This window comes from Carassius carassius, chromosome 24, assembly GCF_963082965.1.
Source record: "Carassius carassius chromosome 24, fCarCar2.1, whole genome shotgun sequence".
NCBI classification, from domain to species: domain Eukaryota; kingdom Metazoa; phylum Chordata; class Actinopteri; order Cypriniformes; family Cyprinidae; genus Carassius; species Carassius carassius.
In genome coordinates, this window is record NC_081778.1 from 14,857,369 (window position 1) to 14,879,183 (window position 21,815).

At 37.3% G+C, this 21,815-nt stretch overlaps 2 protein-coding genes across 8 annotated transcripts in view; both read right to left on the reverse strand.

The window, feature by feature from the left end:
* The window catches only part of LOC132102895 (voltage-dependent calcium channel gamma-6 subunit-like), a 26,254-nt gene extending 13,882 nt beyond the window's left edge, over window positions 1-12,372 (reverse strand). The window contains exons 1-3 of one of the 4 annotated variants that reach the window (XM_059507611.1): window positions 9,616-10,585; window positions 5,962-6,461; window positions 5,695-5,883 (exon numbers count right to left, since the gene is read on the reverse strand). In XM_059507611.1, coding sequence (XP_059363594.1) covers window positions 5,695-5,883; window positions 5,962-6,052 — 280 coding nt within the window. In that variant the 5' untranslated portion in view covers window positions 6,053-6,461; window positions 9,616-10,585. Of the gene's footprint in view, window positions 1-5,694; window positions 6,462-9,615; window positions 10,586-12,002 lie in introns of those variants that run through there. The other 3 variants (XM_059507609.1, XM_059507610.1, XM_059507608.1) reach the window with 3 other exon arrangements.
* Window positions 11,502-20,221, reverse strand: LOC132102894 (splicing factor U2AF 65 kDa subunit-like). Of its 4 annotated transcripts, none has more exons than XM_059507606.1 (12): window positions 20,084-20,221; window positions 18,236-18,389; window positions 18,030-18,136; window positions 14,560-14,711; window positions 14,253-14,369; window positions 14,005-14,143; window positions 13,800-13,879; window positions 13,261-13,383; window positions 13,074-13,160; window positions 12,735-12,986; window positions 12,473-12,654; window positions 11,502-12,099 (listed from the first exon to the last, which is right to left on the reverse strand). In XM_059507606.1, the coding sequence occupies exons 1-11, from the start codon at window positions 20,130-20,132 to the stop codon at window positions 12,520-12,522; spliced, it is 1,395 nt and encodes a 464-aa protein (XP_059363589.1). In that variant the 5' UTR covers window positions 20,133-20,221; the 3' UTR covers window positions 11,502-12,099; window positions 12,473-12,519. The 4 variants fall into 4 exon arrangements, with proteins under 4 accessions (XP_059363589.1, XP_059363588.1, XP_059363587.1 ...); XM_059507605.1 differs by having other exon boundaries at window positions 13,074-13,172; XM_059507604.1 differs by having other exon boundaries at window positions 13,074-13,172; window positions 13,975-14,143.
* Window positions 20,222-21,815: the final 1,594 nt, after the last annotated feature.

Genomic DNA, 21,815 nt, shown 5'->3' on the forward strand with positions numbered 1-21,815 from the left:
ATAAACAAGGGGAAAAAATAGTTTGACACGTAGCCTATATATGCTGAGTTTCAGTTCACTTTTATGACAGGCTTAATTTGCTCACAGAAATGAAACTCCAATGGCAGAAAGCGACATCCTATTTGTTTTCTTAATTTTATAAAAGCACAATATTTTGTTTTCATTGTGAGTGTACACAAATAAAAGCAGCCCTTTATACAGTGATGCATTATTTAGACAATAAGTGTTTAAAGTTGATTCTGCTGGTATAAGGAAACAGTTGAAGTGATCGCACCAGTGTGCACGCGCGTAAACACACACACACGCACACGCACACAAAAGACATAAGTTCCAGCACAGCTAACTTGACATCACAGTTGGTACTTTATCAAAATAACATGCAGTGAACCAAACATCAGCTGTAATTTACATAGTAAATCATAGTTTAGCATTCAAATACGTTACATTTGAAATTAAGAAATATCATGGTATATTTAGATTTGTTGCGAATGAGAGAAGTAGGATACAAGAACACAAAGCTCCATTTTACAAGCAGTTGAGTGCACAAGCCTTTAAAGTATACTCCTTTGCCAGTCTGTGAGAGACCCATTCAGACCCTGTGTTCCATTGAGAAGGGCTCATGCCTATGCCCTAATGCCTTCAAAGGGTTTACCCTTCAGAGTGAGAGCTTTGTAGGGTTGAAGGGTGTAGGGGACCCAACAACTGTTTCTTGAAGTGTCCTTCTGCGTCATCATCACATGCCCACACAGAGGTGCTATCATCATGCAAAGAATCTGCACAAAGGATCATGGGAGCCCGAAATGTCCATCAGTTTTTCCCTTTAACATTCTTCATTCCGAAGGGCCCTTTGAAGTGGCCAGTTTTAAAAACTTCGGTTTGGAATGACCCTTCAATATGGCGGCCATGATTGTTTTCACTCCCGAGTAGGGCTGCATGATGAATCGAAATGGAATCAAAATCACTATTCGACAGAAGCTGCGATTGTCATGCATATCTTTCTGTGAAGCACGGTTCTGTGATCAGCAGTAAATCTCCTTCCAAAGGCGCTGAAACTCCAAATACACTTAGCAGAAGAAACCCAGGAAATGCCTATAGCGGTAACTGGATAAACAGATTTAAAACTGCTTTTATTGATTCAACGTGACTAATAAACACATGATTATGACAAAATAGGGTTTATCTGAGTTATTATTATTAGAATTTTCATTAAAATAAAGTATATTTATAATGCAATGCCTTTATCACAGCTTAGAATACTATGAAATATGTTGCGTGCCTTATTCTATATAAAATGCCACATCATCTAACAGAAGGATTTATTTCAAACACTCGATTGACGTTATGATGCATTAGGACTTGCGTTTACTGACCTAATAAACTCCTTTGGAGTCAAGCAAAATGTCACCGGGCCCACTCATCGTTTTAATCATACACTAGATTTAATTATATTGCGTGGAATCGATCTTACTGCTATAGATATCGTACCTCAATGTGATGATGTTACAGACCATTTCCTTGTATCCTGCATGCTGCATATCACTGATATTAACTATATGTCTCAGCGTTACCGTCTGGGCAGAACTATTGTTCCAGTCATCAAAGACAGATTCACAAATAACCTGCCTGATCTATCTCAACTGCTATTTGTACCCAAAAATACACATGAATTAGACGAAATTACTGACAACATGGGCACTATTTTCTCTAATACATTAGAAGCTGTTGCCCCCATCAAATTGAAAAAGGTTAGAGAAAAACGTACTGTGCCATGGTATAACAGTAATACTCACTCTCTCAAGAAAGTAACTCATAGTCTTGAAAGCAAATGGAGAAAAACGAACTTGGAAGTTTTTAGAATTGCATGGAAAAACAGTATGTCCAGCTATGGACAGGCTCTAAAAACTGCTAGGGCAGAGCATATCCACAAACTCATAGAAAATAACCAAAACACAGTTTAGCACAGTGGCTAAATTAAAAAATTACCATACGCCACCTGATTCAAATATTCCACCAACGTTAAATAGTAATGACTTTATGAATTTCTTCACTGTTAAAATAGATAACATTAGCAATACAATAGCGAATGTAGATTCTACAGCGTCTAACACTTCAGTTTCATCCATCGCACCCAAAGATAAACTGCAGTGCTTTACAAATATAGGACAGGAAGAGCTAAATAAACTTATCACTGTATCTAAACCAACATGTTTATTAGATCCTGTACCCACTAAATTACTGAAAGAGTTGTTACCTGTAGCCGAAGAACCGCTTCTCAATATTATTAACTCGTCGTTATGTTTAGGTCACGTCCCAAAACCATTCAAGCGGGCGGTTATTAAGCCTCTTATTAAGAAACCAAAACTAGATCCTAGTGAACTGGCAAATTATAGGCCTATTTCAAATCTTCCATTTATGTCTAAAATTTTAGAAAAAGTTGTGTCTGCTCAATTGAGCACCTTCCTGCACAAAAATGATCTGTATGAAGAATTTCAGTCAGGTTTCAGGTCACGTCCCAAAACCATTCAAGCGGGCGGTTATTAAGCCTCTTATTAAGAAACCAAAACTAGATCCTAGTGAACTGGCAAATTATAGGCCTATTTCAAATCTTCCATTTATGTCTAAAATTTTAGAAAAAGTTGTGTCTGCTCAATTGAGCACCTTCCTGCACAAAAATGATCTGTATGAAGAATTTCAGTCAGGTTTCAGGCCCCACCATAGCACAGAAACTGCACTTGTTAAAATTACAAATGACCTGCTTCTTGCATCAGATCAAGGCTGCATCTCATTTCTAGTTTTACTTGATCTTAGTGCTGCGTTCGACACCATAGATCATGACATACTCATAGATAGATTACAAAACTATACAGGTATTCAAGGGCAGGCTCTAAGATGCTTTAGATCCTACCTGTCCGATCGCTACCATTTTGTTTACTTAAATAGGGAGTCATCTCATTTATCATTAGTAAAATATGGAGTGCCACAAGGATCCATCCTAGGTCCCCTTCTATTTTCAATATACATATTGCCCCTTGGTAATATTATTAGAAAATATGGATTTAGCTTCCACTGTTATGCTGATGATACTCAGCTATATATCTCAACTAGACCAGATGAAACCTCTAAATTATCTAAGCTAACAGAGTGTGTCAAAAATGTAAAAGATTGGATGACCAATAATTTTCTCCAATTAAATTCGGATAAGATAGAGATATTAATTATTGGACCAAAAAACACTACACAGAATCTTGTAGATTACAATCTACAATCAACTAGACGGATGTACTAGTTGTACATCCGTGGAAGTCATGGCCTAATGGTTAGAGAGTCGGACTCCCAATCGAAAGGTTGTGAGTTCGAGTCCCGGGCCGGCAGGAATTGTGGGTGGGGGGAGTGCATGTACAGTTCTCTCTTCACCTTCAATACCACGACTTAGGTGCCCTTGAGCAAGGCATCGAACCCCCAACTGCTCCCCGGGCGCCGCAGCATAAATGGCTGCCCACTGCTCCGGGTGTGTGCTCACAGTGTGTGTGTGTGTTCACTGCTCTGTGTGTGTGCATTTCGGATGGGTTAAATGCAGAGCACAAATTCTGAGTATGGGTCACCATACTTGGCTGAATGTCACTTCACTCACTTCACTCACTTACTGTTACTTCCTCTACAGTCAAAAATATGGGTGTTATATTAGACAGCAACTTGTCTTTTGAAAATCATATTTCCCATGTTACAAAAACTGCATTCTTACATCTTAGAAACATTGCCAAGCTACGAAACATGTTGTCCGTTTCTGATGCAGAAAAGCTAGTTCATGCATTCATGACCTCTAGACTGGACTATTGTAATGCACTTCTAGGTGGTTGTCCTGCTTCTTCAATAAACAAGCTACAGATAGTCCAAAATGCAGCAGCTAGAGTCCTTACCAGGTCAAGAAAATATGATCATATTACCCCAATTTTACAGTCTCTGCACTGGCTACCTATTAAGTTCCGTGTCAGTTACAAATTATCATTACTTACCTATAAGGCCCTAAATGTTTTAGCTCCTGCGTACCTAACTAGCCTTATACCACGCTACAATCCATCACGCTCCCTAAGGTCACAAAACGGGGTTCAAACACACTCTCTCTGTTTAAATCTAGATTAAAAACGCATCTCTTTCGCCAAGCATTTGAATAATGTATCCGATCAAATGTGCATTCTTATTCTTTAGCTTGGGTTAAACTAATTAATTTTACTTTGTTGGAACAGCAGCTATGCTAATGATGTCTCTATTTGTTTCTATGTTTTGTTTTGTAACTAGGATTTACACAAGCTCCAGTCTGGATCCAGAACACCTGAGAAGAGATGATGCTGACCCCTCAGAAGACCTCAGATGATGCTAACCCTGAATCAACAACATATCTAACAAATATTGCTACAAGTGTGACTGCATCATATAATAATTGTTAATTATTAATAATATTAATAATGTTCATCATCTGGCTGACTACGTCTTGTATTAATTTTTCTACAAATCCTGTCATACGTGCACAAACTGACAGTCACCACTTATAAGCTATTACTAAATATTGTAGAAACATAATTTTCTGTAAAGTTGCTTTGTAACGATTTGTATTGTAAAAAGCGCTATACAAATAAACTTGAATTGAATTGAATTAAATTAAGTGAGTTTGGAGTAAAAATATGTTATTAAATGTGGTATTTTCACATGCTTTCAGATTCAGCAGCATTTACTACACAGAGCCGTAGTTCACTGAGAAGCTATGCGAAGAGCAGTCATTATTGGGAACGATTTCTTTGATTTCATAATCGAGTGATAAAAGCAACTTTTTTTTGCATAACTCATCAGTGAACTACGGATCTGTGTAGTAAATGCTGCTCCATCTAAAGCATTGGATTGTTTATTGCTGATTATAGAAACTGCTTTACTGACAAAATGCGCATGACAATCACATTCGATTAATCGTGCAGCCCTACTGCGAAGTGCCCTTCGGAGGGCGATATATCCCATTAGGAATGCACCAAGAGTCAGCACATGGTCACTGTCTAGTGTCCTTTTCGTTGTTCTTCTGCTGGCGGTAGGTTATCAAACAGTGTTGCATTGCTGCGGGCGCACCTTTCTGGATAGGGGCCTGTATTTGTTGTAATGTCTCATGCACCGAACAGAGATGTCCATACCATGACGGTTCGGTATGAATACATGAATCGTTCCACTCCTACTGCCAACTGAATTCTACACTGTGCAACTTTTAAAAAATAGTATGTGAAACAGAATGCATTCTGCAACAAGAAATGCTTTTAACAGCATTATGCTGCATTTTTAATTTATCAAGTAGTGTACAAGTATCATATCTTGGAAAATTACAGTTTTTTTGCATTTTAAATCACATTTTTATGTTAATAATTAATAATTATATATTATAAAAGAAAAAGATTCCTGTTTACATGTAGTGTATATATTACTTGTTAAAGATTCTAAATAATTAAGTAAAAAAAAAAAGTTTCTTATGCTCATCAAGACTGCATTTAATGAAAAAAAAAGTAAAAACAGTAATATTTTATGATTATTACATATTCCTGTGATACAAAGCTGAATTTTCAGCAGTCATTTCTCCAGTCTTCAGTGTCACATGATCCTTCAGAAATCATTCTATTATGCTAATTTGCTGCTCAACAAATAGTAGGTGTGTACTCTCACCTCCAGGTAGATCTGCAGGTCCACAACTCTCTCTCTCCGGGTCAATATCTGACACCCATAGCGTGCGAACACATAATTTCCAAAGGCCGTAATGTGCCATCTCACATGTCTGGTTGTTCCTGGAGTGTTTTGGCTGCGATAACTCCACCCAGAACTCTGTACCCATGCCAAGTACCGTCAGTGTCACGCCTATGAGGGCGACAAAAAATGCCAGCTTGATCTTGCCCTCTTGGCTGTCACTCATTCGAGGGGGCCTCGGCCGTTTACCTTGACGCCCGCTCTTACTGCCAACTCCACCCAGAGCAGCCGTACCTACTCTCCCGTCATCTTCCTTTTGCAAAAAATAGTTGGACCACATGGCAACCACAATACTTGAAGATGAGAGGAGGAAATTCCCAGAGGTAAAGTCAAGAAAGGGGAAAAAAAATAACTAAAGCAAAAAACAGGAGACTAGAGTCTTGAGTTAGACAGACGGATAGATAATAAACACGCAGAAAAGTATATTAATAAGAAGGCTCAAAAAAAGAACATGAAATTATTATAATGTCCTGTGATTTAAAAAGAATCCAGCGTGCAAGAAATTCAAGTGACAGGGGGTCATTTCTGAAGACTGTAGAGTTGGGAATTAACTGATGTCTACAAACACAAGAAGGTTTGATAAACTAGACAGGAATAATGGGTAGATGAAAAGAATGACTTGATGACAGACACTGGATATCGGCCTTATAGAGCTGTGAAAAGATGATGCATTCCTCTTTTTGATGAATCTGCAGAAAAAAGAGAAAAAAAGACTAGTATTCAAAACAAATAGAAAATTGCAGGACTGAAGAATAAATTGATCAGAGATATACAATTGAGCTTTCCCTTTAGTCACTATTTTTTTTTATATATATATATATATATATATAATTTGGCAGCATGGTAGAACAAATATTCAAGATACTACGCCTAATTATTTGAATTCTTAATAAAATTCTTAAGTTTTATTTTAATTCTAAGACTACAATAAGGATGAAATTGTTATTCTTTTGTTTATTGTAATTTGTGTAGAATTTGTTCATTCACGGCAAAAGCATAAAAAAGAAGCTTTTAATTTAGAAATAAAATTAGAATTTCTTTATGAAATTACAATTAAAATTACTATTTAAAAGCATATCAATACGTCTTCTTTTTAGAGAACTTTGGCAGAAAAAAGGACATAACTAATCCAGTAATTAGTGACAAAGAGAACAGCCTTAAAAGGATAGTTCACCCCAAAATGAAAAAAACTGTCATCATTTACTCACCCTCAAGTTGTTCCAAGCCTGTATGGGTTTCATTTATCAGAGATCTACAACCAGTTGACGGTCCCCACTGACTTCCATAGTATAAAAAAAAAAAAAAATGGAAGTCAATGTGAACTAGCGACTGTTTGGTTACCAGCATACTTCAAAATATATTTTGTTTGTGTGTGTGTGTGCGCGCTCGCTCAGCAGAAGAAAGAAATGCATACAGATTTGGAACAGCTTGAATGGGATTTAATTACAGAATTTTCATTGTTGGGTGATTTATCTCCTTAATATCTTGAAAACCACATTATACCTTTGTCCTCTGTTGAGTAAACAAACATACAGTAAAGCTTACAGAGAAAGTTAATATGGGTCATGATTAGGTCACATTGTCTAAGAATTAGCTATGCCAGATGCGACTCCAAGAAATCAACACATACCCGTAAACTCAGCCCACTTTAGCCCTGCCTGTTTGATATGTGCCATTTTAAGGCCTCATAAATACCCCAGCATTACATGTACAGAGAACGATTAGATCTATGGACAGAGAGTTTCAAGGTGTGCGCCATTCTGCTACTCTAAAAAAAGATGTGAGAGCAGGAAGAGTTTAACGTGGACTGAACAGACTGAGGGATGAAACACAAGGTTGTTGAGAATGGAGGCGAAAATAGGAACCAGGCAGTAGGTGTTAATTCATGTATGACCGGCAAAACGACAGAGGGTCTAAAGTCATTAACACTGTACCGGTGCAGGGAGGGAGTACTACAAGACAAAGCTCGTTGAGGCCAATCACCCACACGGGAGAAATAAGAATACAACAAGGCTAGAGACAAACATGTGGCCCATAGCCAAAATTATAGCATAAAACACTCACAAACATACCAAAAACATACATTTTTGAATGAGCTAAAATTATCTCTATATCTGTATAATAAAATATAGTACGAACAAATAATAATTATAATTAAAATATGAATAAAAATACATTTTAATGATAATTATATTTTTTCTAGAACTTTTTAAAGCACTAGAATAGTATATATATATATATAATATGTGACCCTGGACCACAAAACCAGTCTTAGTGTCAATTTTTATAATAAAATAAATAAGCTTTCCATTGATGTATGGTTTGTTAGGATCGGACAATATTTAGTTGAGACACATCTATTTGAAAATCTGGAATCTGAACGCCTTTGAATTTGTCCATATGTATTCTTAGCAATGCATATTATTAATAAGTTTTGATATATTTAAGGTAGGAAATTTACAAAATATCTTCATGGAACATAATCTTTACTCATTATCTTAATGATTTTTGGCATAAAAGAAAAGTCTATAATTTTGACCCATACAATGTTTTTTTGGGCTATTGCTAAAAATATACCCCAGCGACTTAAGACTGGTTTTGTGCTCCAGGGTCACATATATACTTAAGATTTTAATACTTATCAGACAGTATATATTTTGAAGTAAGTTTATTTTTTTTATTTAGTTTGCCCCGTCGGCAAGTAGTTTTTAAAGTATACACTACCTACCATTCAAAAGTTTGAAGTAAGTTTTTTTTTCTTTTCTTTGAAAAACAGCATTTTTAAAAATGCTATAAACTGATCAAATGTGACAATAAAGAGTTTTACATTGTTACAAAAAAAAGGCAGATAAATTACAAATTTTTACTTTCTATTAAAAAAATCCTAAAAAACACTCTTTTTAACATTGATAAGTAATGCTTAAGCACAAAAATTTTAATACATTTAAAAATATAATAGAAATTACTTTTTTTTACTGTTTGATAAAAGTCTCAGAGTACAAGACTTACAAATATTAAAAAAACAAAACATACATGTGATAAATATAGCAGGCTTTAAGCTTAAAACGAAAAATATTGTCTAGTCAACTTAATTTCATATATTCAACTTTAAAGTCAGTACACAAATACAGATTATGCAGTGTGACTACAAACTGTTCTGCAGATAAAATATTAGATATTCAGTAATGGTTTTTGGGTTCACATTTTGTTGTGTAAGTTACAGTCATTTGAGATATAACACTGTCAAAACACTATACATGACCTGGAAATGTAACACAGGGCAGGCTATAATTAACCCACCAAGATCATCTCCATCTCTGCTCTTTATATTACCCCAACTCTGTCAAAACTACCTTCAGAATAATTTTGCTTCTATAATATGTCCTATACTATGGTTGCCGACTTGCCAGCTGTCGGCACCCATAGTGAAGGGGCTCACATCTCAGTCAAGGCAGTCAGAATGGAAGAAACCAATTATCATTTTAAAACAACTGGGCTTCAGTCCCACACTCACACATTAGGTCTGTGATATCAAATCCAGAAACAATGTATAAACATCTCTCAGCAAAATAAATTACATCCAGACCAACGTAACTGCCTAAATGTTAGTAGCTTATTAAATAGCAAGACAAACACAACGTCTGACAACATCTGCAATAAAAGTGCTAAATTATGAATACATACATATATTTTTTTAAATTCAGGTTAACATACAAAATCAGTTACACCTGTAGCAGTGTACAGACAATTTAAATGTTTATACTCATATCAATACATCTATGCATTCTAGAAATTCTAGATTTAGAGAAAAAAACAAGTTTGCAAAGTTATCAAATCTCTTACCAATCAATTTTCCTGAGTGCATAATAAAATACATATTTTAGAAGCTGCACAATGTTAAACTATTCAATGAAATTTAAGGTTTGTGTCACAGATTTTATTAAATTATGACAGTATGCGTGTGTGCAGCAAGTGCATTGAGTGAGAGCAATGAAATCCTGACCTGTTCTGTGTGGGTGCAGATCTGATGACTACATACATGAAACTCAGCTGAGAGAGGAGGAGAAGGAGGGATGTAAAGAGAGCGAGAGAGAGAGAGAGAGAGAGAGAGAGAGAGAGAGAGAGAGAGAGAGAGACAGAAAAAGAAGGGTGGAGAAAACTGGGACTGGGGCTCATGAAATCAAGTTGTAGAGACTATGTTTGACTGCTCAGTCACCCAAGTATATGGTTCATGCAAGAATATTTATCTACACATGGACATATTTGATATTTTTCAGTGTATATCAGTGTGAGTTTTGCATGTCTGTGGGAAAGTCAGTCGAGTGTATGTCAGCTGATCCACGGATGTTTGTGTGTGTATATGGGCAAGGGTTCTATTTTGGACAAGCACCTGTTAATGACATTAAGAGCGTGTGTGGGAGTTACAGTTGCAAAGACAGAAAAGAGAGAGGACTGTTTATAAGGCGAGAGAAAGCAGCTGATTGAGCAGCTTAGAAAATTACAGATGGCATTAAATCAGAAAAAGGATATAAAATTAAGAAGGTTAAAGGGCTGGCTGTAAGACATATTGGGGCATTATCAGAAGGTGAAAAATAATAAAGCCAAAACGACAGTCACTAATTAACCAACAAAACACTTGCCTATCCATCCAGTAGTATTAGTTCAATCACAGCCGTTCCATAAATAAATAGAAAACATTTGTTGTCTTTATGATCAGAATTTCTGTCTCTCCAAAGTTCTAAGAACTATTTCATTGAACTTTAACAAAAAAAAATATCAAAGCAGCATACTTCAGGATATCAAAGCTAAATGCATTAACTAATGCATTAAGCTAAATGCTTTAACCTCTTTCAAAGACTTGACACCATCGATGTCACATCCTACACTGCTGCAAACTGCTAATCTGTCACCATGATAATGTTATCTAGCAGGCTAACATAGGTGGCGTCAAATTTGCAAAAACTGAAAACTTGAGTACGTTTTGCACCATATGCCTTTGTTTTCCAGCAAAAATTTGTAATGTTTTGCCTTACATTGTAGCGGATTAATTTCCAGGTGCAAATTGTGAAAAATAAAATAAAGTTGTAGAAGCGTCTAAAGAGAATTACTGGTCAGACTGGACCAGAAAATAAAAAAAATCCTTACTTTTGAGCTCCGCTTGTGTAAATAGTTTTTGCACGACATGCATCAGGTAGACTGTAGTTAGGCCTGAGAATCAGAGATACTTGTAATACAACTGAGTAATACAATTTGATTTCTACACAATAAAGTTAATGAAATTATATCCATGTACTTTTGCCAAGCAGCTAAATGTAGTTTTATTATATTCTATTAAAATTAGCCACCCGATAAACAACTATTTTTCCCAGTCTTTGTAGTGGACTTTATTTAGTTTAATCTACTGGTTTTGTGAAGCACATTCAAATCTTCAATCTCTATTTCTCTGCATTTCATAATTTCCAGTCAACTTATAGAAACACGTGAATATCAGCAATCAACATATTTGTGATATTTTGTCCTGTTTCTTTTTTTATATTTATATCAGGGAAAAAAACACAAACATATACCACCCTAGCCACCCCCCACAGAGGCTAAAAACAGTCTGATTACTGACTGACCCATTGCTCATAATACTCAGATTCCATATCAGAGCTACACTACTTGGACGTGAGCGGTGCCTGTTAGCACTATCTGCTGGCAGAATACAGATACAGTGTGTAGAAAGTCAATTCAAACGCATTGAGTTTATTTCACCAGAAGTTTCTCTGGTCCTCATTACATAAACGCACTGTATTAAATCAACTCAGCTTATTACAGTTTTAAAAAACAGCAGTGGACAGTTAGATACAGAATGTATAAAAAGAAAAAGAACCAAGAAAGAAAAAAACAGAAATGAGACGAGTATCTTTTTCACTGTGCATAAATTTGGTTAGGACGGGACAGGAAAATAGGGTTGACAAGAAACAGTACAACTATTTTAAAAGGAGGGAGAGATAGCAGGAAAAAAACAGAGGAGGAGGGGGAAAATAGAAGACAGTGTAGATGTAATTGGTAATATTCACCCTCTTCAAGATGGCGGCTTTACCTCATACATGTATGGTGTCAAGACGACCCGGAAAGTCCTCTGGCTTTTTGAACTCTACACTTTTACACAGGAAACCTTATTCACAGCCTAAATAAAAACCATATCCAAATAACAAAGAGTTCTCTCCTTAAATACCCACTCTCACCTTCTTGTTTGAATGTAACATTCATTTTTGTAGTTGTCATTGTTTCTCTTCCCTCACTTGCTCCTTTACATCCTCCTCTCACTCCTATCTGACCAGTCTGGCTCAAAGTGTGAGAGCTGTAGAGCAGAAATTCAACATTGAGGAAAGGTCACATGTAAAATATTCACTATGTGCCTAAATTAAACTGGAAGTTTAGTGGCATATCTAGCTGAATCCTTTTCTGTAGTCAATGACATGGTACGGTCCATTTTCCCATCGTAAAGCTTTGCACATACTCCAATGTTGTTGCCATAAAAAAATTTAAAAAAACAAACAAGAAAAAAAACGTGACAAATGAGTGGTTCGCTACATTCTGACCAATCACAAGTCATGTTTTAAGTTGGCCAGATTTTTAAAAAAAAAAAGGCTCAGACCCTCTCAGACCTCATAAATCTACAAAATAAGGGGCTTCTGAGAGATTGAAATCACACCATCTGCATCTCTCCGAGTCTCTCTCACTCTGGATTCTGTCCCATCTCTACCAGAAGTCGCGGCGGTGGTAGGCATCAGGGTCGCAGTATTTAGTCACCACAACTCTGTTGGCGAATTTCCTTCCTGTTAAGCCCTGCATTGCCTTCTGGGAGTCAAACACTGACATAAACTCCACGAAAATCTATGACAAAGAAAACCGAAGCATGAATAACTTTTAAAAGGTCACATTGAAATTTGATAACGTACAAGCAGTTATCAAACCTTTCCAGTGCCGGGAACTTCCACGCCGTCGACAGGACGTGGGATCTCAATGCTCTTGACCTGGCCGTATTTGGAGCACTCTTCTTTGACGTCTTCCACAATCTCCTCATACTCTTCATCATCCAGCAGCTCCTCTGGAGCCACCATGTTCATCAGACACAATACTTCTGTGGGAATGCCACCCATCTGAGTCATCGAGCTGTTTATTAGACCTGGGACTTGAAGGGTAACTGGAGTTTGGTTTATACCCGTCTTGAGAGGAAAGAAAGAGGGGAAGAGGGTGAGAAACAGGAGATAATGTCTACATGGCCTACATCCATTAAATAAATTTTCCCTCACCAGTGTGGTGTTCTTGGAGCCGACGCTTGCTCTCTGGACCAGGAGCTTCTTGTCCCCCAGCTGCATCCCGTTTAGTCCAGCGATGGCCTGTGAAGTGTGCTTTGGAGAGGTTAGCATGCACGTCAACCAACAGCTCAGAGTGTTTACAGGCTGATTATATAGATATAATGCTTTTTGTTGTTATCACCTGGTCACTGATATTGACGTCAACATATTCACAGAAAGCATAGCCCTTAGAGAGGCCTGTTGCACTGTCTTTCACCAAATTAAAGGCCTTCAGAGGGCCAAATGACGTCAGCAATTCCTTGACCTGAGGAACAGAGAAAAATCACTGTTCTGCATTAAATTGATCCAATGTCACAGTAAAGACTAGAAAAAAATGACATTTATTTAGTTGTTTTTAAGTTTTCTATAGTTCTGTAGTACAATTTCTGAAAGATCATGTGAAACTTAAGACTAGTAACAGTTGATAAAAATTCAGCTTTACCATCACAGGAATAAATTACCTTTTAAAATGTACACACTGACACAAGTGAGCTTATTGGCTTCAAATTTCAAAAGCATGGAAGCAACTGTTCTGTGGAGCATGAAAAGGTTTCATATTTAATTTGGTAAAGCATAAAATGTAAAAAGATTGGCAGATCTGGCTCTGAAAGCTCCGCCCAAACAAGAGAAAATTCAGCAACCCTTTGACAGCGAACGGAACACACTGTCATAAACACAAACCTGGTCATCGTTGAGGTAATTTGGCAGACCGCCGATGAAGAGTTTATGGGCCGAGTCAGGCACCACCGTGGAGACGACGCCTACAGAGATAGAGCCAGAGTGTGACCAACAATGATCCAAATTAAATCAATAACTATTAAACTTTTGATTGAAAAGAGCAAAACATTGGGCGTACAAGAATTGGGGGAGCAAAAGAGAGACGTGCCTGGGACATAGACACTGGGATTTTCACTCATGCCTGGCAGAGGCTGGTAATCGTGTGGTCGGCGAATCTTTAAACTCTGTCCCTGGAAAATGATGCCATCAAATGCCATGGCCTGTGTCGTCTCATCCACCGAACGGAACTATATTACCAAACATAAAAATAACATTCATATTACGCTCCCAATACTTCCTGAAGCATTTATGTGAGGATCTACAAAATGAGCTCTACCACTCTGAATGAAAACTGACCTCCAAGAAGGCAAAATTTTTGTCCTGGTTGATCTGAACAGCAAGTACTGGGTTACCTGGGGCCTGAGTCAGGCCACCTAAACGCATTTGAGCATTGAAGAAGTCCATCATAGACTCCTATAAGAACAAAAAAAATATCAGAAAACAATGCTATTCATCATACTGGAGAACAGAAGTTGTACTCCGGTTAATGGATGCCAGCTAGAATAATACTGGATAGGATTCATAATAATGTTGACAGAAAGATCATCACACCTTCTAATACACCATAATATTAATGAATATCAATGATAATAATGAACCTCACTTCTGTGATGCCAAATGGGATGTTGCCGACATAAAGCCTTCGGGCCTGTCTAGTCATCTGACTGCCCACGACAGGAACAGGTGTTGGAGTCACAGCCAGACCCTCAGGGGTGATTGTAGGCAGCAGAGCAGTGGCCGGGATCTGACCAGCAGCTGAAGTCAGAGAAAGGTTCAGAAGTATGTTAGACATATGGGGCCAATTGCACCAGCAAGACATAAAAAAGCTGGGTGTAAGTCCTACACTGGGCTTTGCAACGTCCAGCTTTACGATAACAATATTTACACCTGTTGCACCCCGATCAGGCACAATATGTCCGGCACAGATAATGTGCGTCCACACCTACACATTCTCCCGCAGTTATAGATCTATCTGAGACGACGTTCACGCCACAATGACTACAAATACTAATATAGAACTGAATTGCTTAAGACATCATAACAAGTGAAGCCACCGCGCCATGATTTCTTTGAGTAAACATTTCCTAATAAGTACGCGTTTTTAAATCTGAAGTCTTCCTGCACATTCCCATGACGGATTTAATCAAGGTTAAGTAAAATATACAGTGCCTTGCGAAAGTATTCGGCCCCCTTGAACTTTGCGACCTTTGGCCACATTTCAGGCTTCAAACATAAAGATATGAAACTGTAATTTTTTGTGAAGAATCAACAACAAGTGGGACACAATCATGAAGTGGAATGAAATTTACTGGATATTTCAAACTTTTTAAAAAAATAAAAAACAGAAAAATTGGACGTTAAAAATTATTTAGCCCCTTTACTTTCAGTGCAGTAAACTCTCTCCAGAAGTTCAGTTAGGATCTCTAAATGATCCAATGTTGACCTAAATGACTAATGATGATAAATAGAATCCACCTGTGTGTAATCAAGTCTCCGTATAAATGCACCTGCACTGTGATAGTCTCAGAGGTCCGTTTAAAGTGCAGAGAGCATCATGAAGAACAAGGAACACACCAGGCAGGTCCGAGATACTGTTGTGGAGAAGTTTAAAGCCGGATTTGGATACAAAAAGATTTCCCAAGCTTTAAACATCCCAAGGAGCACTGTGCAAGCGATAATATTGAAATGGAAGGAGTATCAGACCAATGCAAATCTACCAAGACCTGGCCGTCCCTCTAAACTTTCAACTCATACAAGGAGAAGACTGATCAGAGATGCAGCCAAGAGGCCCATGATCACACTGGATGAACTGCAGAGATCTACAGCTGAGGTGGGAGACTCTGTCCATAGGACAACAATCAGTCGTATACTGCACAAATCTGGCCTTTATGGAAGAGTTGCAAGAAGAAAGCCATTTCTTAAAGATATCCATAAAAAGTGTCGTTTAAAGTTTGCCACAAGCCACCTGGGAGACACACCAAACATGTGGAAGAATGTGCTCTGGTCAGATGAAACCAAAATCGAACTTTTTGGCAACAATGCAAAACGTTATGTTTGGCGTAAAAGCAACACAGCTCATCACCCTGAACACACCATCCCCACTGTCAAACATGGTGGTGGCAGCATCATGGTTTGGGCCTGCTTTTCTTCAGCAGGGACAGGGAAGATGGTTAAAATTGATGGGAAGATGGATGGAGCCAAATACAGGACCATTCTGGAAGAAAACCTGATGGAGTCTGCAAAAGACCTGAGAATGGGACGGAGATTTGTCTTCCAACAAGACGATCCAAAAAATAAAGCAAAATCTACAATGGAATGGTTCACAAATAAACATATGCAGGTGTTAGAATGGCCAAGTCAAAGTCCAGACCTGAATCCAATCGAGAATCTGTGGAAAGAACTGAAAACTGCTGTTCACAAATGCTCTCCATCCAACCTCACTGAGCTCGAGCTGTTTTGCAAGGAGGAATGGGCAAAAATTTCAGTCTCTCGATGTGCAAAACTGATAGAGACATACCCCAAGCGACTTACAGCTGTAATCGCAGCAAAAGGTGGCGCTACAAAGTATTAACTGAATAATTTTGCACGCCCAATTTTTCTGTTTTTTATTTGTTAAAGTTTGAAATATCCAATTAATTTCGTTCCACTTCATGATTGTGTCCCACTTGTTGATTCTTCACAAAAAATTACAGTTTCATATCTTTATGTTTGAAGCCTGAAATGTGGCAAAAAGTCGCAAAGTTCAAGGGGGCCGAATACTTTCGCAAGGCACTGTAATAATTTTAATACAATGCTTCTCTCAAGAGTTATTTTTTATAGCTGACTATCAAGTTTATGTACGACGAATGTCTTTCCTGAGGTAAATGTGACTTTACGTGACATTTTGTGTTTTACTGGTGTCTTTCTTTGGCTGAAAACACACGTTTGTAGATTATATTTTGTATTTATATTTAAAATTTGAAAGCTGAACATTTATTTTTAATTAAAAGTAAGCAAGCACAAAACTTAACTATTGGATGGCAGGCCACTACAAATAATGAATGGAATTAAAAGACATGAAATATTTCCAAGCAATTGGAAAACATTGTCCAATATGTCAAATGGTTCAGTTTCTTTTAATAATCCCAGTTCATATATAATATTTAACTGTATAATTATTAGGCTCCATGATGTACATAAATATATTTTGTATTCTCAATTACTGTCGGCAGTGTGGTAGGCTACATCGAGCTTCACGATTAATATCGCTTATCCTGCCCGAAAAGACAAGTCCATAAGTATTACAGTTCACGTCTGCAGTAAGAATGAACTAACAGATGTGAATCCTGAAAACTAATAATGTCTGAGCAAATCATGACTTTTCACTTTACACCTACCTCTGACTAGGCGTAAGATTTAGTCTCAGACGTAGCACTACACAGAGAAGGTGCAACGGGTATAAATTATACACACGACTTAAAGAGCATTTTACGTCCAGCCTAGTCTTATGACCGAGTGTATGTCCAGCTGGTGCAACCGGCCCATGGTGGGCACATGAACAATGCTGTTAAAAAAACAATTACATTGTAAAATATTGTTACAATTTTAAAATATTTAAAATTTTCGAGTGATGCCAAATTACTTTTCAGCATCATTATTCCAGTCTTCAGTGTCACATGATCCTTCAGAAATCATTCCGATATACTTATTTGGTGCTCAAGACACATTTCTTATTATTAATGTAACAAACAGTTGTGCTATCTTTGTGGAAACTGTGATACATTTTTTTCAGGATTCTTTGACTAATAGTAAGTTTAAAACATAACATTAACATGAAATAAGTCGTTTGTAACATTATATATCTCTTTACTGTCAATTTTGTTCAATTTAATGCATCCTTGTTGAATAAAAGTAAGAAGTTTTCAAAAAAAAATAAAACTTCTGAAATGTAGTGTGTGCTTTTCAAAAAAAAAAATTGAGTCAGCACATAACCAGGAATGTTTAAAACCCTTGTTTTAACCCAGTGATTGGCTGACAGGAGAGCAGGTGTAAACAGAGAAAGGAAGAAAAAATAAATGAAAAACTGATTATTACCCTGCATGGCTTTGTACTGCATGGGTGTGATGTGTTCAAATCCAGGAGGAGGAACATCCCAATATTTCTTCACTTTAATCTTTAACTTCTCACGGTGTGGAGAGCGACTGCACATGAAGAAACACAGACCAACAAGAAGGTATTTTGAAAATCGCTAGGCTCTTGTCAAGACTTTAGTGATTGGCACTAAGAATTTCAATTTTTACCTGCGTCTGTGTCTGCGGTCCTTGCTGTCTCCATGCCGATCACGGCTGCTGCCTCTCCTTTCTCTGTCCCGGCTCCTCCTTTTCCTGTCCTGGTCTCTGCTCCGACTCCTTGAGCCACTGCGACTGTGGTGCTTGTTCTCCTTGTCTCTGTCTGCTGCACAGTTGAGCACACAACATGATTGATATGAGCATGTTCTTTAATTCAACATGGTCATTTAAACTGATATCTGCTTATATATGCTCATCTAAGCATCACTGTTGTCTATTGGTGGGGGGGGGGGGGTAGCACGTTGTCTATTTGTGGGGATACGTTCATTTAATTATCAGTATTGGTCACTTAAATATATAAATCCTTAAAGGGACAGTACAACCAAAATTTAAATATCTTCATCAATTAGCTACTCTTCCTCACGTAATTCCAAACATGTATGCATTTCTTTGTTCTGTGGAACATGAAAGTATTTTGATATATACATATATATCAATATACATTAGGGAAGTCGTGGCCTAGTAGTTAGAGAGCTTGACTCCTCACCCTAGGGTTGTGGGTTAAAATCTTGGGCCGACAATACCACGACTTAGGTCCCCTTGAGCAAAGCACCGAGGGTGCCGTAGCATAAATGGCTGCCCACTGCTCCGGGTGTGTGTGTTCACTGCTGTGTGTGTGCACTTTGGATGGGTTAAATGCAGAGCATGAATTCTGAGTATGGGTCACCATACTTGGCTGAATGTCATGTCACTTCATATATATATATAACATACAATGGAAGTCAGTTGCCACCAAAATCTATTTGGTTACCAATATTCTTCAAAATATCTTTGGCTTTGTTCCACAGAAGCAAAAAAGTCATATATGTTTGTAAGTTAATGACATGATTTTAATCATCACTGTCGTTGTTAACAGTTCTGTCTAATACGGATAGAAGTCTGTCTAATAATCAGATAAAACACTTAAACAAAGGAATTATTGTATACAAAAAGTATTATAATGATTGCTTTTATATTATTAGTAAGAAAGGCAAACATTATAATTTCTCGTTTGCAGTCAGCATTACGCAAATATGCATTTATATAATTTAATCAAATCTTTAAAAGACTGATGAACATTAAATTTCACAAACCTTGCAAACTTACTCGAATCTAGCTGTGAGATCTTGTTAAGTGTGCATTTTTATCCAAAATGATTACGTTCTCTGCGTGACAGTCAGTCCGTGGGAATTGAATGCTTCTAACTTGTGATTTTTCAATTATGCTGCACTGTTTGCATTTGCCCACTGTCATATTTATGTCATTTTCACTGTGTGCTGTATGTAAACAGTGTTACCTTGGCTTTATTTGAAAAATGTGATTCCCAATGCACACAAACTTCCCAGAATATTGAGTGCCCTGTTGGTTGCAGTGTTTACTTCCTTTTTAATTATAATTTTATTAAATACTTATTTGTGAAAAATACTTTGTCATCTAAAGTATAAGTATGTTTTACAAATTTATTCTGTAATCCATTGTTATATTTAAAATGTATTAAATATTAATTTAAAAAAATTATATGTTTATATCGTCTGTCAAAAAAAAAACAATATCGGTCGACCACTAGCAAGCATTCATTATATGTTCATGATTATTAAGCTCAGTTTCTTTTTTAAGTACCCGAAAACCACATCCTGTGCAGATTAGGTTGGCAATGCATGCAAGACCTAACAGTACTTCATCTGATCTGTGCACTGTGATGCAGTTTCTCCTTCAGGCCGCGCGCACGTCCAGCTTCGCCAGCAGAAGAGATTTACTCTCTTACCACTACCACATCAGCTCTGACACATGACCATACCCTCACTCTCATCACTAGTACACCTTGCTTGTTTTCGGTCAGCTGTCTCTCAAACTCGTCAAAATCTGACATTTTCCAGCAGCTCCAACACACTGACCGAGACTGAAGCAGGCTAGCTAGCAGCTAGCAATTCAGTGGCTGCGAATATCTCGCACACAAAACGTGAAGCAATTAAGAAACCACAGTTTCTGTAAGGGAAAAAATGCGACCCTGATAAAGCAAAAGGCAGTTTAATGAGTCGAGCTGATGTCTTCCATAAGCTCACCTCAGAGCATACAAAGACTAGCATGAGGAAAACGTGTTTTCAGAGAGAGCGAGAGTAAACACACATGTACCGGATGATGTACTGGAATAAACGACTGCTCTGCTCTTGGAAGAATTCGTGCATTTTCCAAAATTACGTTAAATACAGCCTCTATTTTGCACAAAATCTCTGTGAAACGACAAGGCCGCGAGAGCGCGTCCACTGAGGTCAGCGGCCACGCCCAAACACTTCCGGGTTAACTTAACAATTTTAAGACACCGAAATATGATTATAAAGGGTATCTATTACTGCTGCGGATTTCAGGATTGTGTGTGTGCATTTAAAATCACAACATGTAAATAGACGTGTAGACTGTTAGCATCGGTGGCGATTTATGATTCAGTTAATTAGAGACTAGGATCTTTTGAATCAGTAGTTCTGATCCGGTGATCCTCTCTTTAGGTTACATCGTCACACCAGAGTGTGCTGACTATGGAAGCATATGGGTAGCAATATTCAATTTGGAATGTAATATGCAAAAGGACAATGCAATATGTAAAATGGCAATGCATCTCTGTATTTACATTTACATTTTCCAATACATTTGTGCAACGTTTGGTGCAAAATGAAAATGTAAATTAAATTACATAATTTTCATTTGCCTTTTAACACACTAGTTTTAATATGTAAAATGAATACAAATTTTAACGCTTTATAAGTGTGCCAAAAACTGTGGCAAAATTATCATTGAAATGCTATTTTTCTTATTTGCATTAACACTCACAGTCAAGACACTTACAATTGCATTTTCATTCAGTGTCCCGCAATGAATGTAGCAAAATTCAATGTGCACATTGAAAATGCATTCCGAGCCGATCACGTCTCCGCCCCCTCCCGCCATGTCAATCACTGCGTGAACAAGGCGGGGCTTGCAGAAGGTCAAGAGAGTCAAGACTCAAGAGGATTCAAGTTAGAGAACATGGACAAGACAGTTGGTCTGTGTACGTTTTGATCATTTCTGTTTATGGCTTCAATATTTCATTCGCATTTGTGGCCGGAGCTGAAACGCTGCTTTCATCTGATTGGTCGAATCGCTCCACCTTCAGCTCGGTCTTTTCATTCTTTCAGACAGAAAAAGAGTCAGTGCGAGTGCTGTTGAGACCTGCAAATTATTTCTAGGTTGTAGTATTGTATATATATATATATATATATATATATATATATATATATATATATATATATATATATATATATATATATATATATATATATATATATATATATATTATAGATCAGTGGCCTTTTACACCTTTTGCTTATATGTTGCTGAATTTACACCTTAGATTTAATAGATTATTAACTCCAAAATCAATACCACTGTATGAAAATAACTTGTACTCTTAAATTTAAATAATTATTTTGTGAAAAAATATATTCTCACCATTGTAACTCACAGCAAGCTGTCATATTCGTCTTCTTACCAGTTTAACGGCGGTTGGCATCCAGCTTAT

Excerpts from the sequence above, each read along its gene's own strand:
- LOC132102894 (XM_059507604.1), bottom strand. The coding sequence starts at position 20,132 with ATGTCAGATTTTGACGAGTTTGAGAGACAGCTGACCGAAAACAAGCAA. Across the intron at positions 18,137-18,235 it reads GACCGCAGACACAGACGCAG|TCGCTCTCCACACCGTGAGA; the intron begins GTAAAAATTGAA and ends CTTCATGTGCAG. Across the intron at positions 13,384-13,799 it reads ATTACCTCAACGATGACCAG|GTCAAGGAATTGCTGACGTC; the intron begins GTTTGTGTTTAT and ends TCTGTTCCTCAG.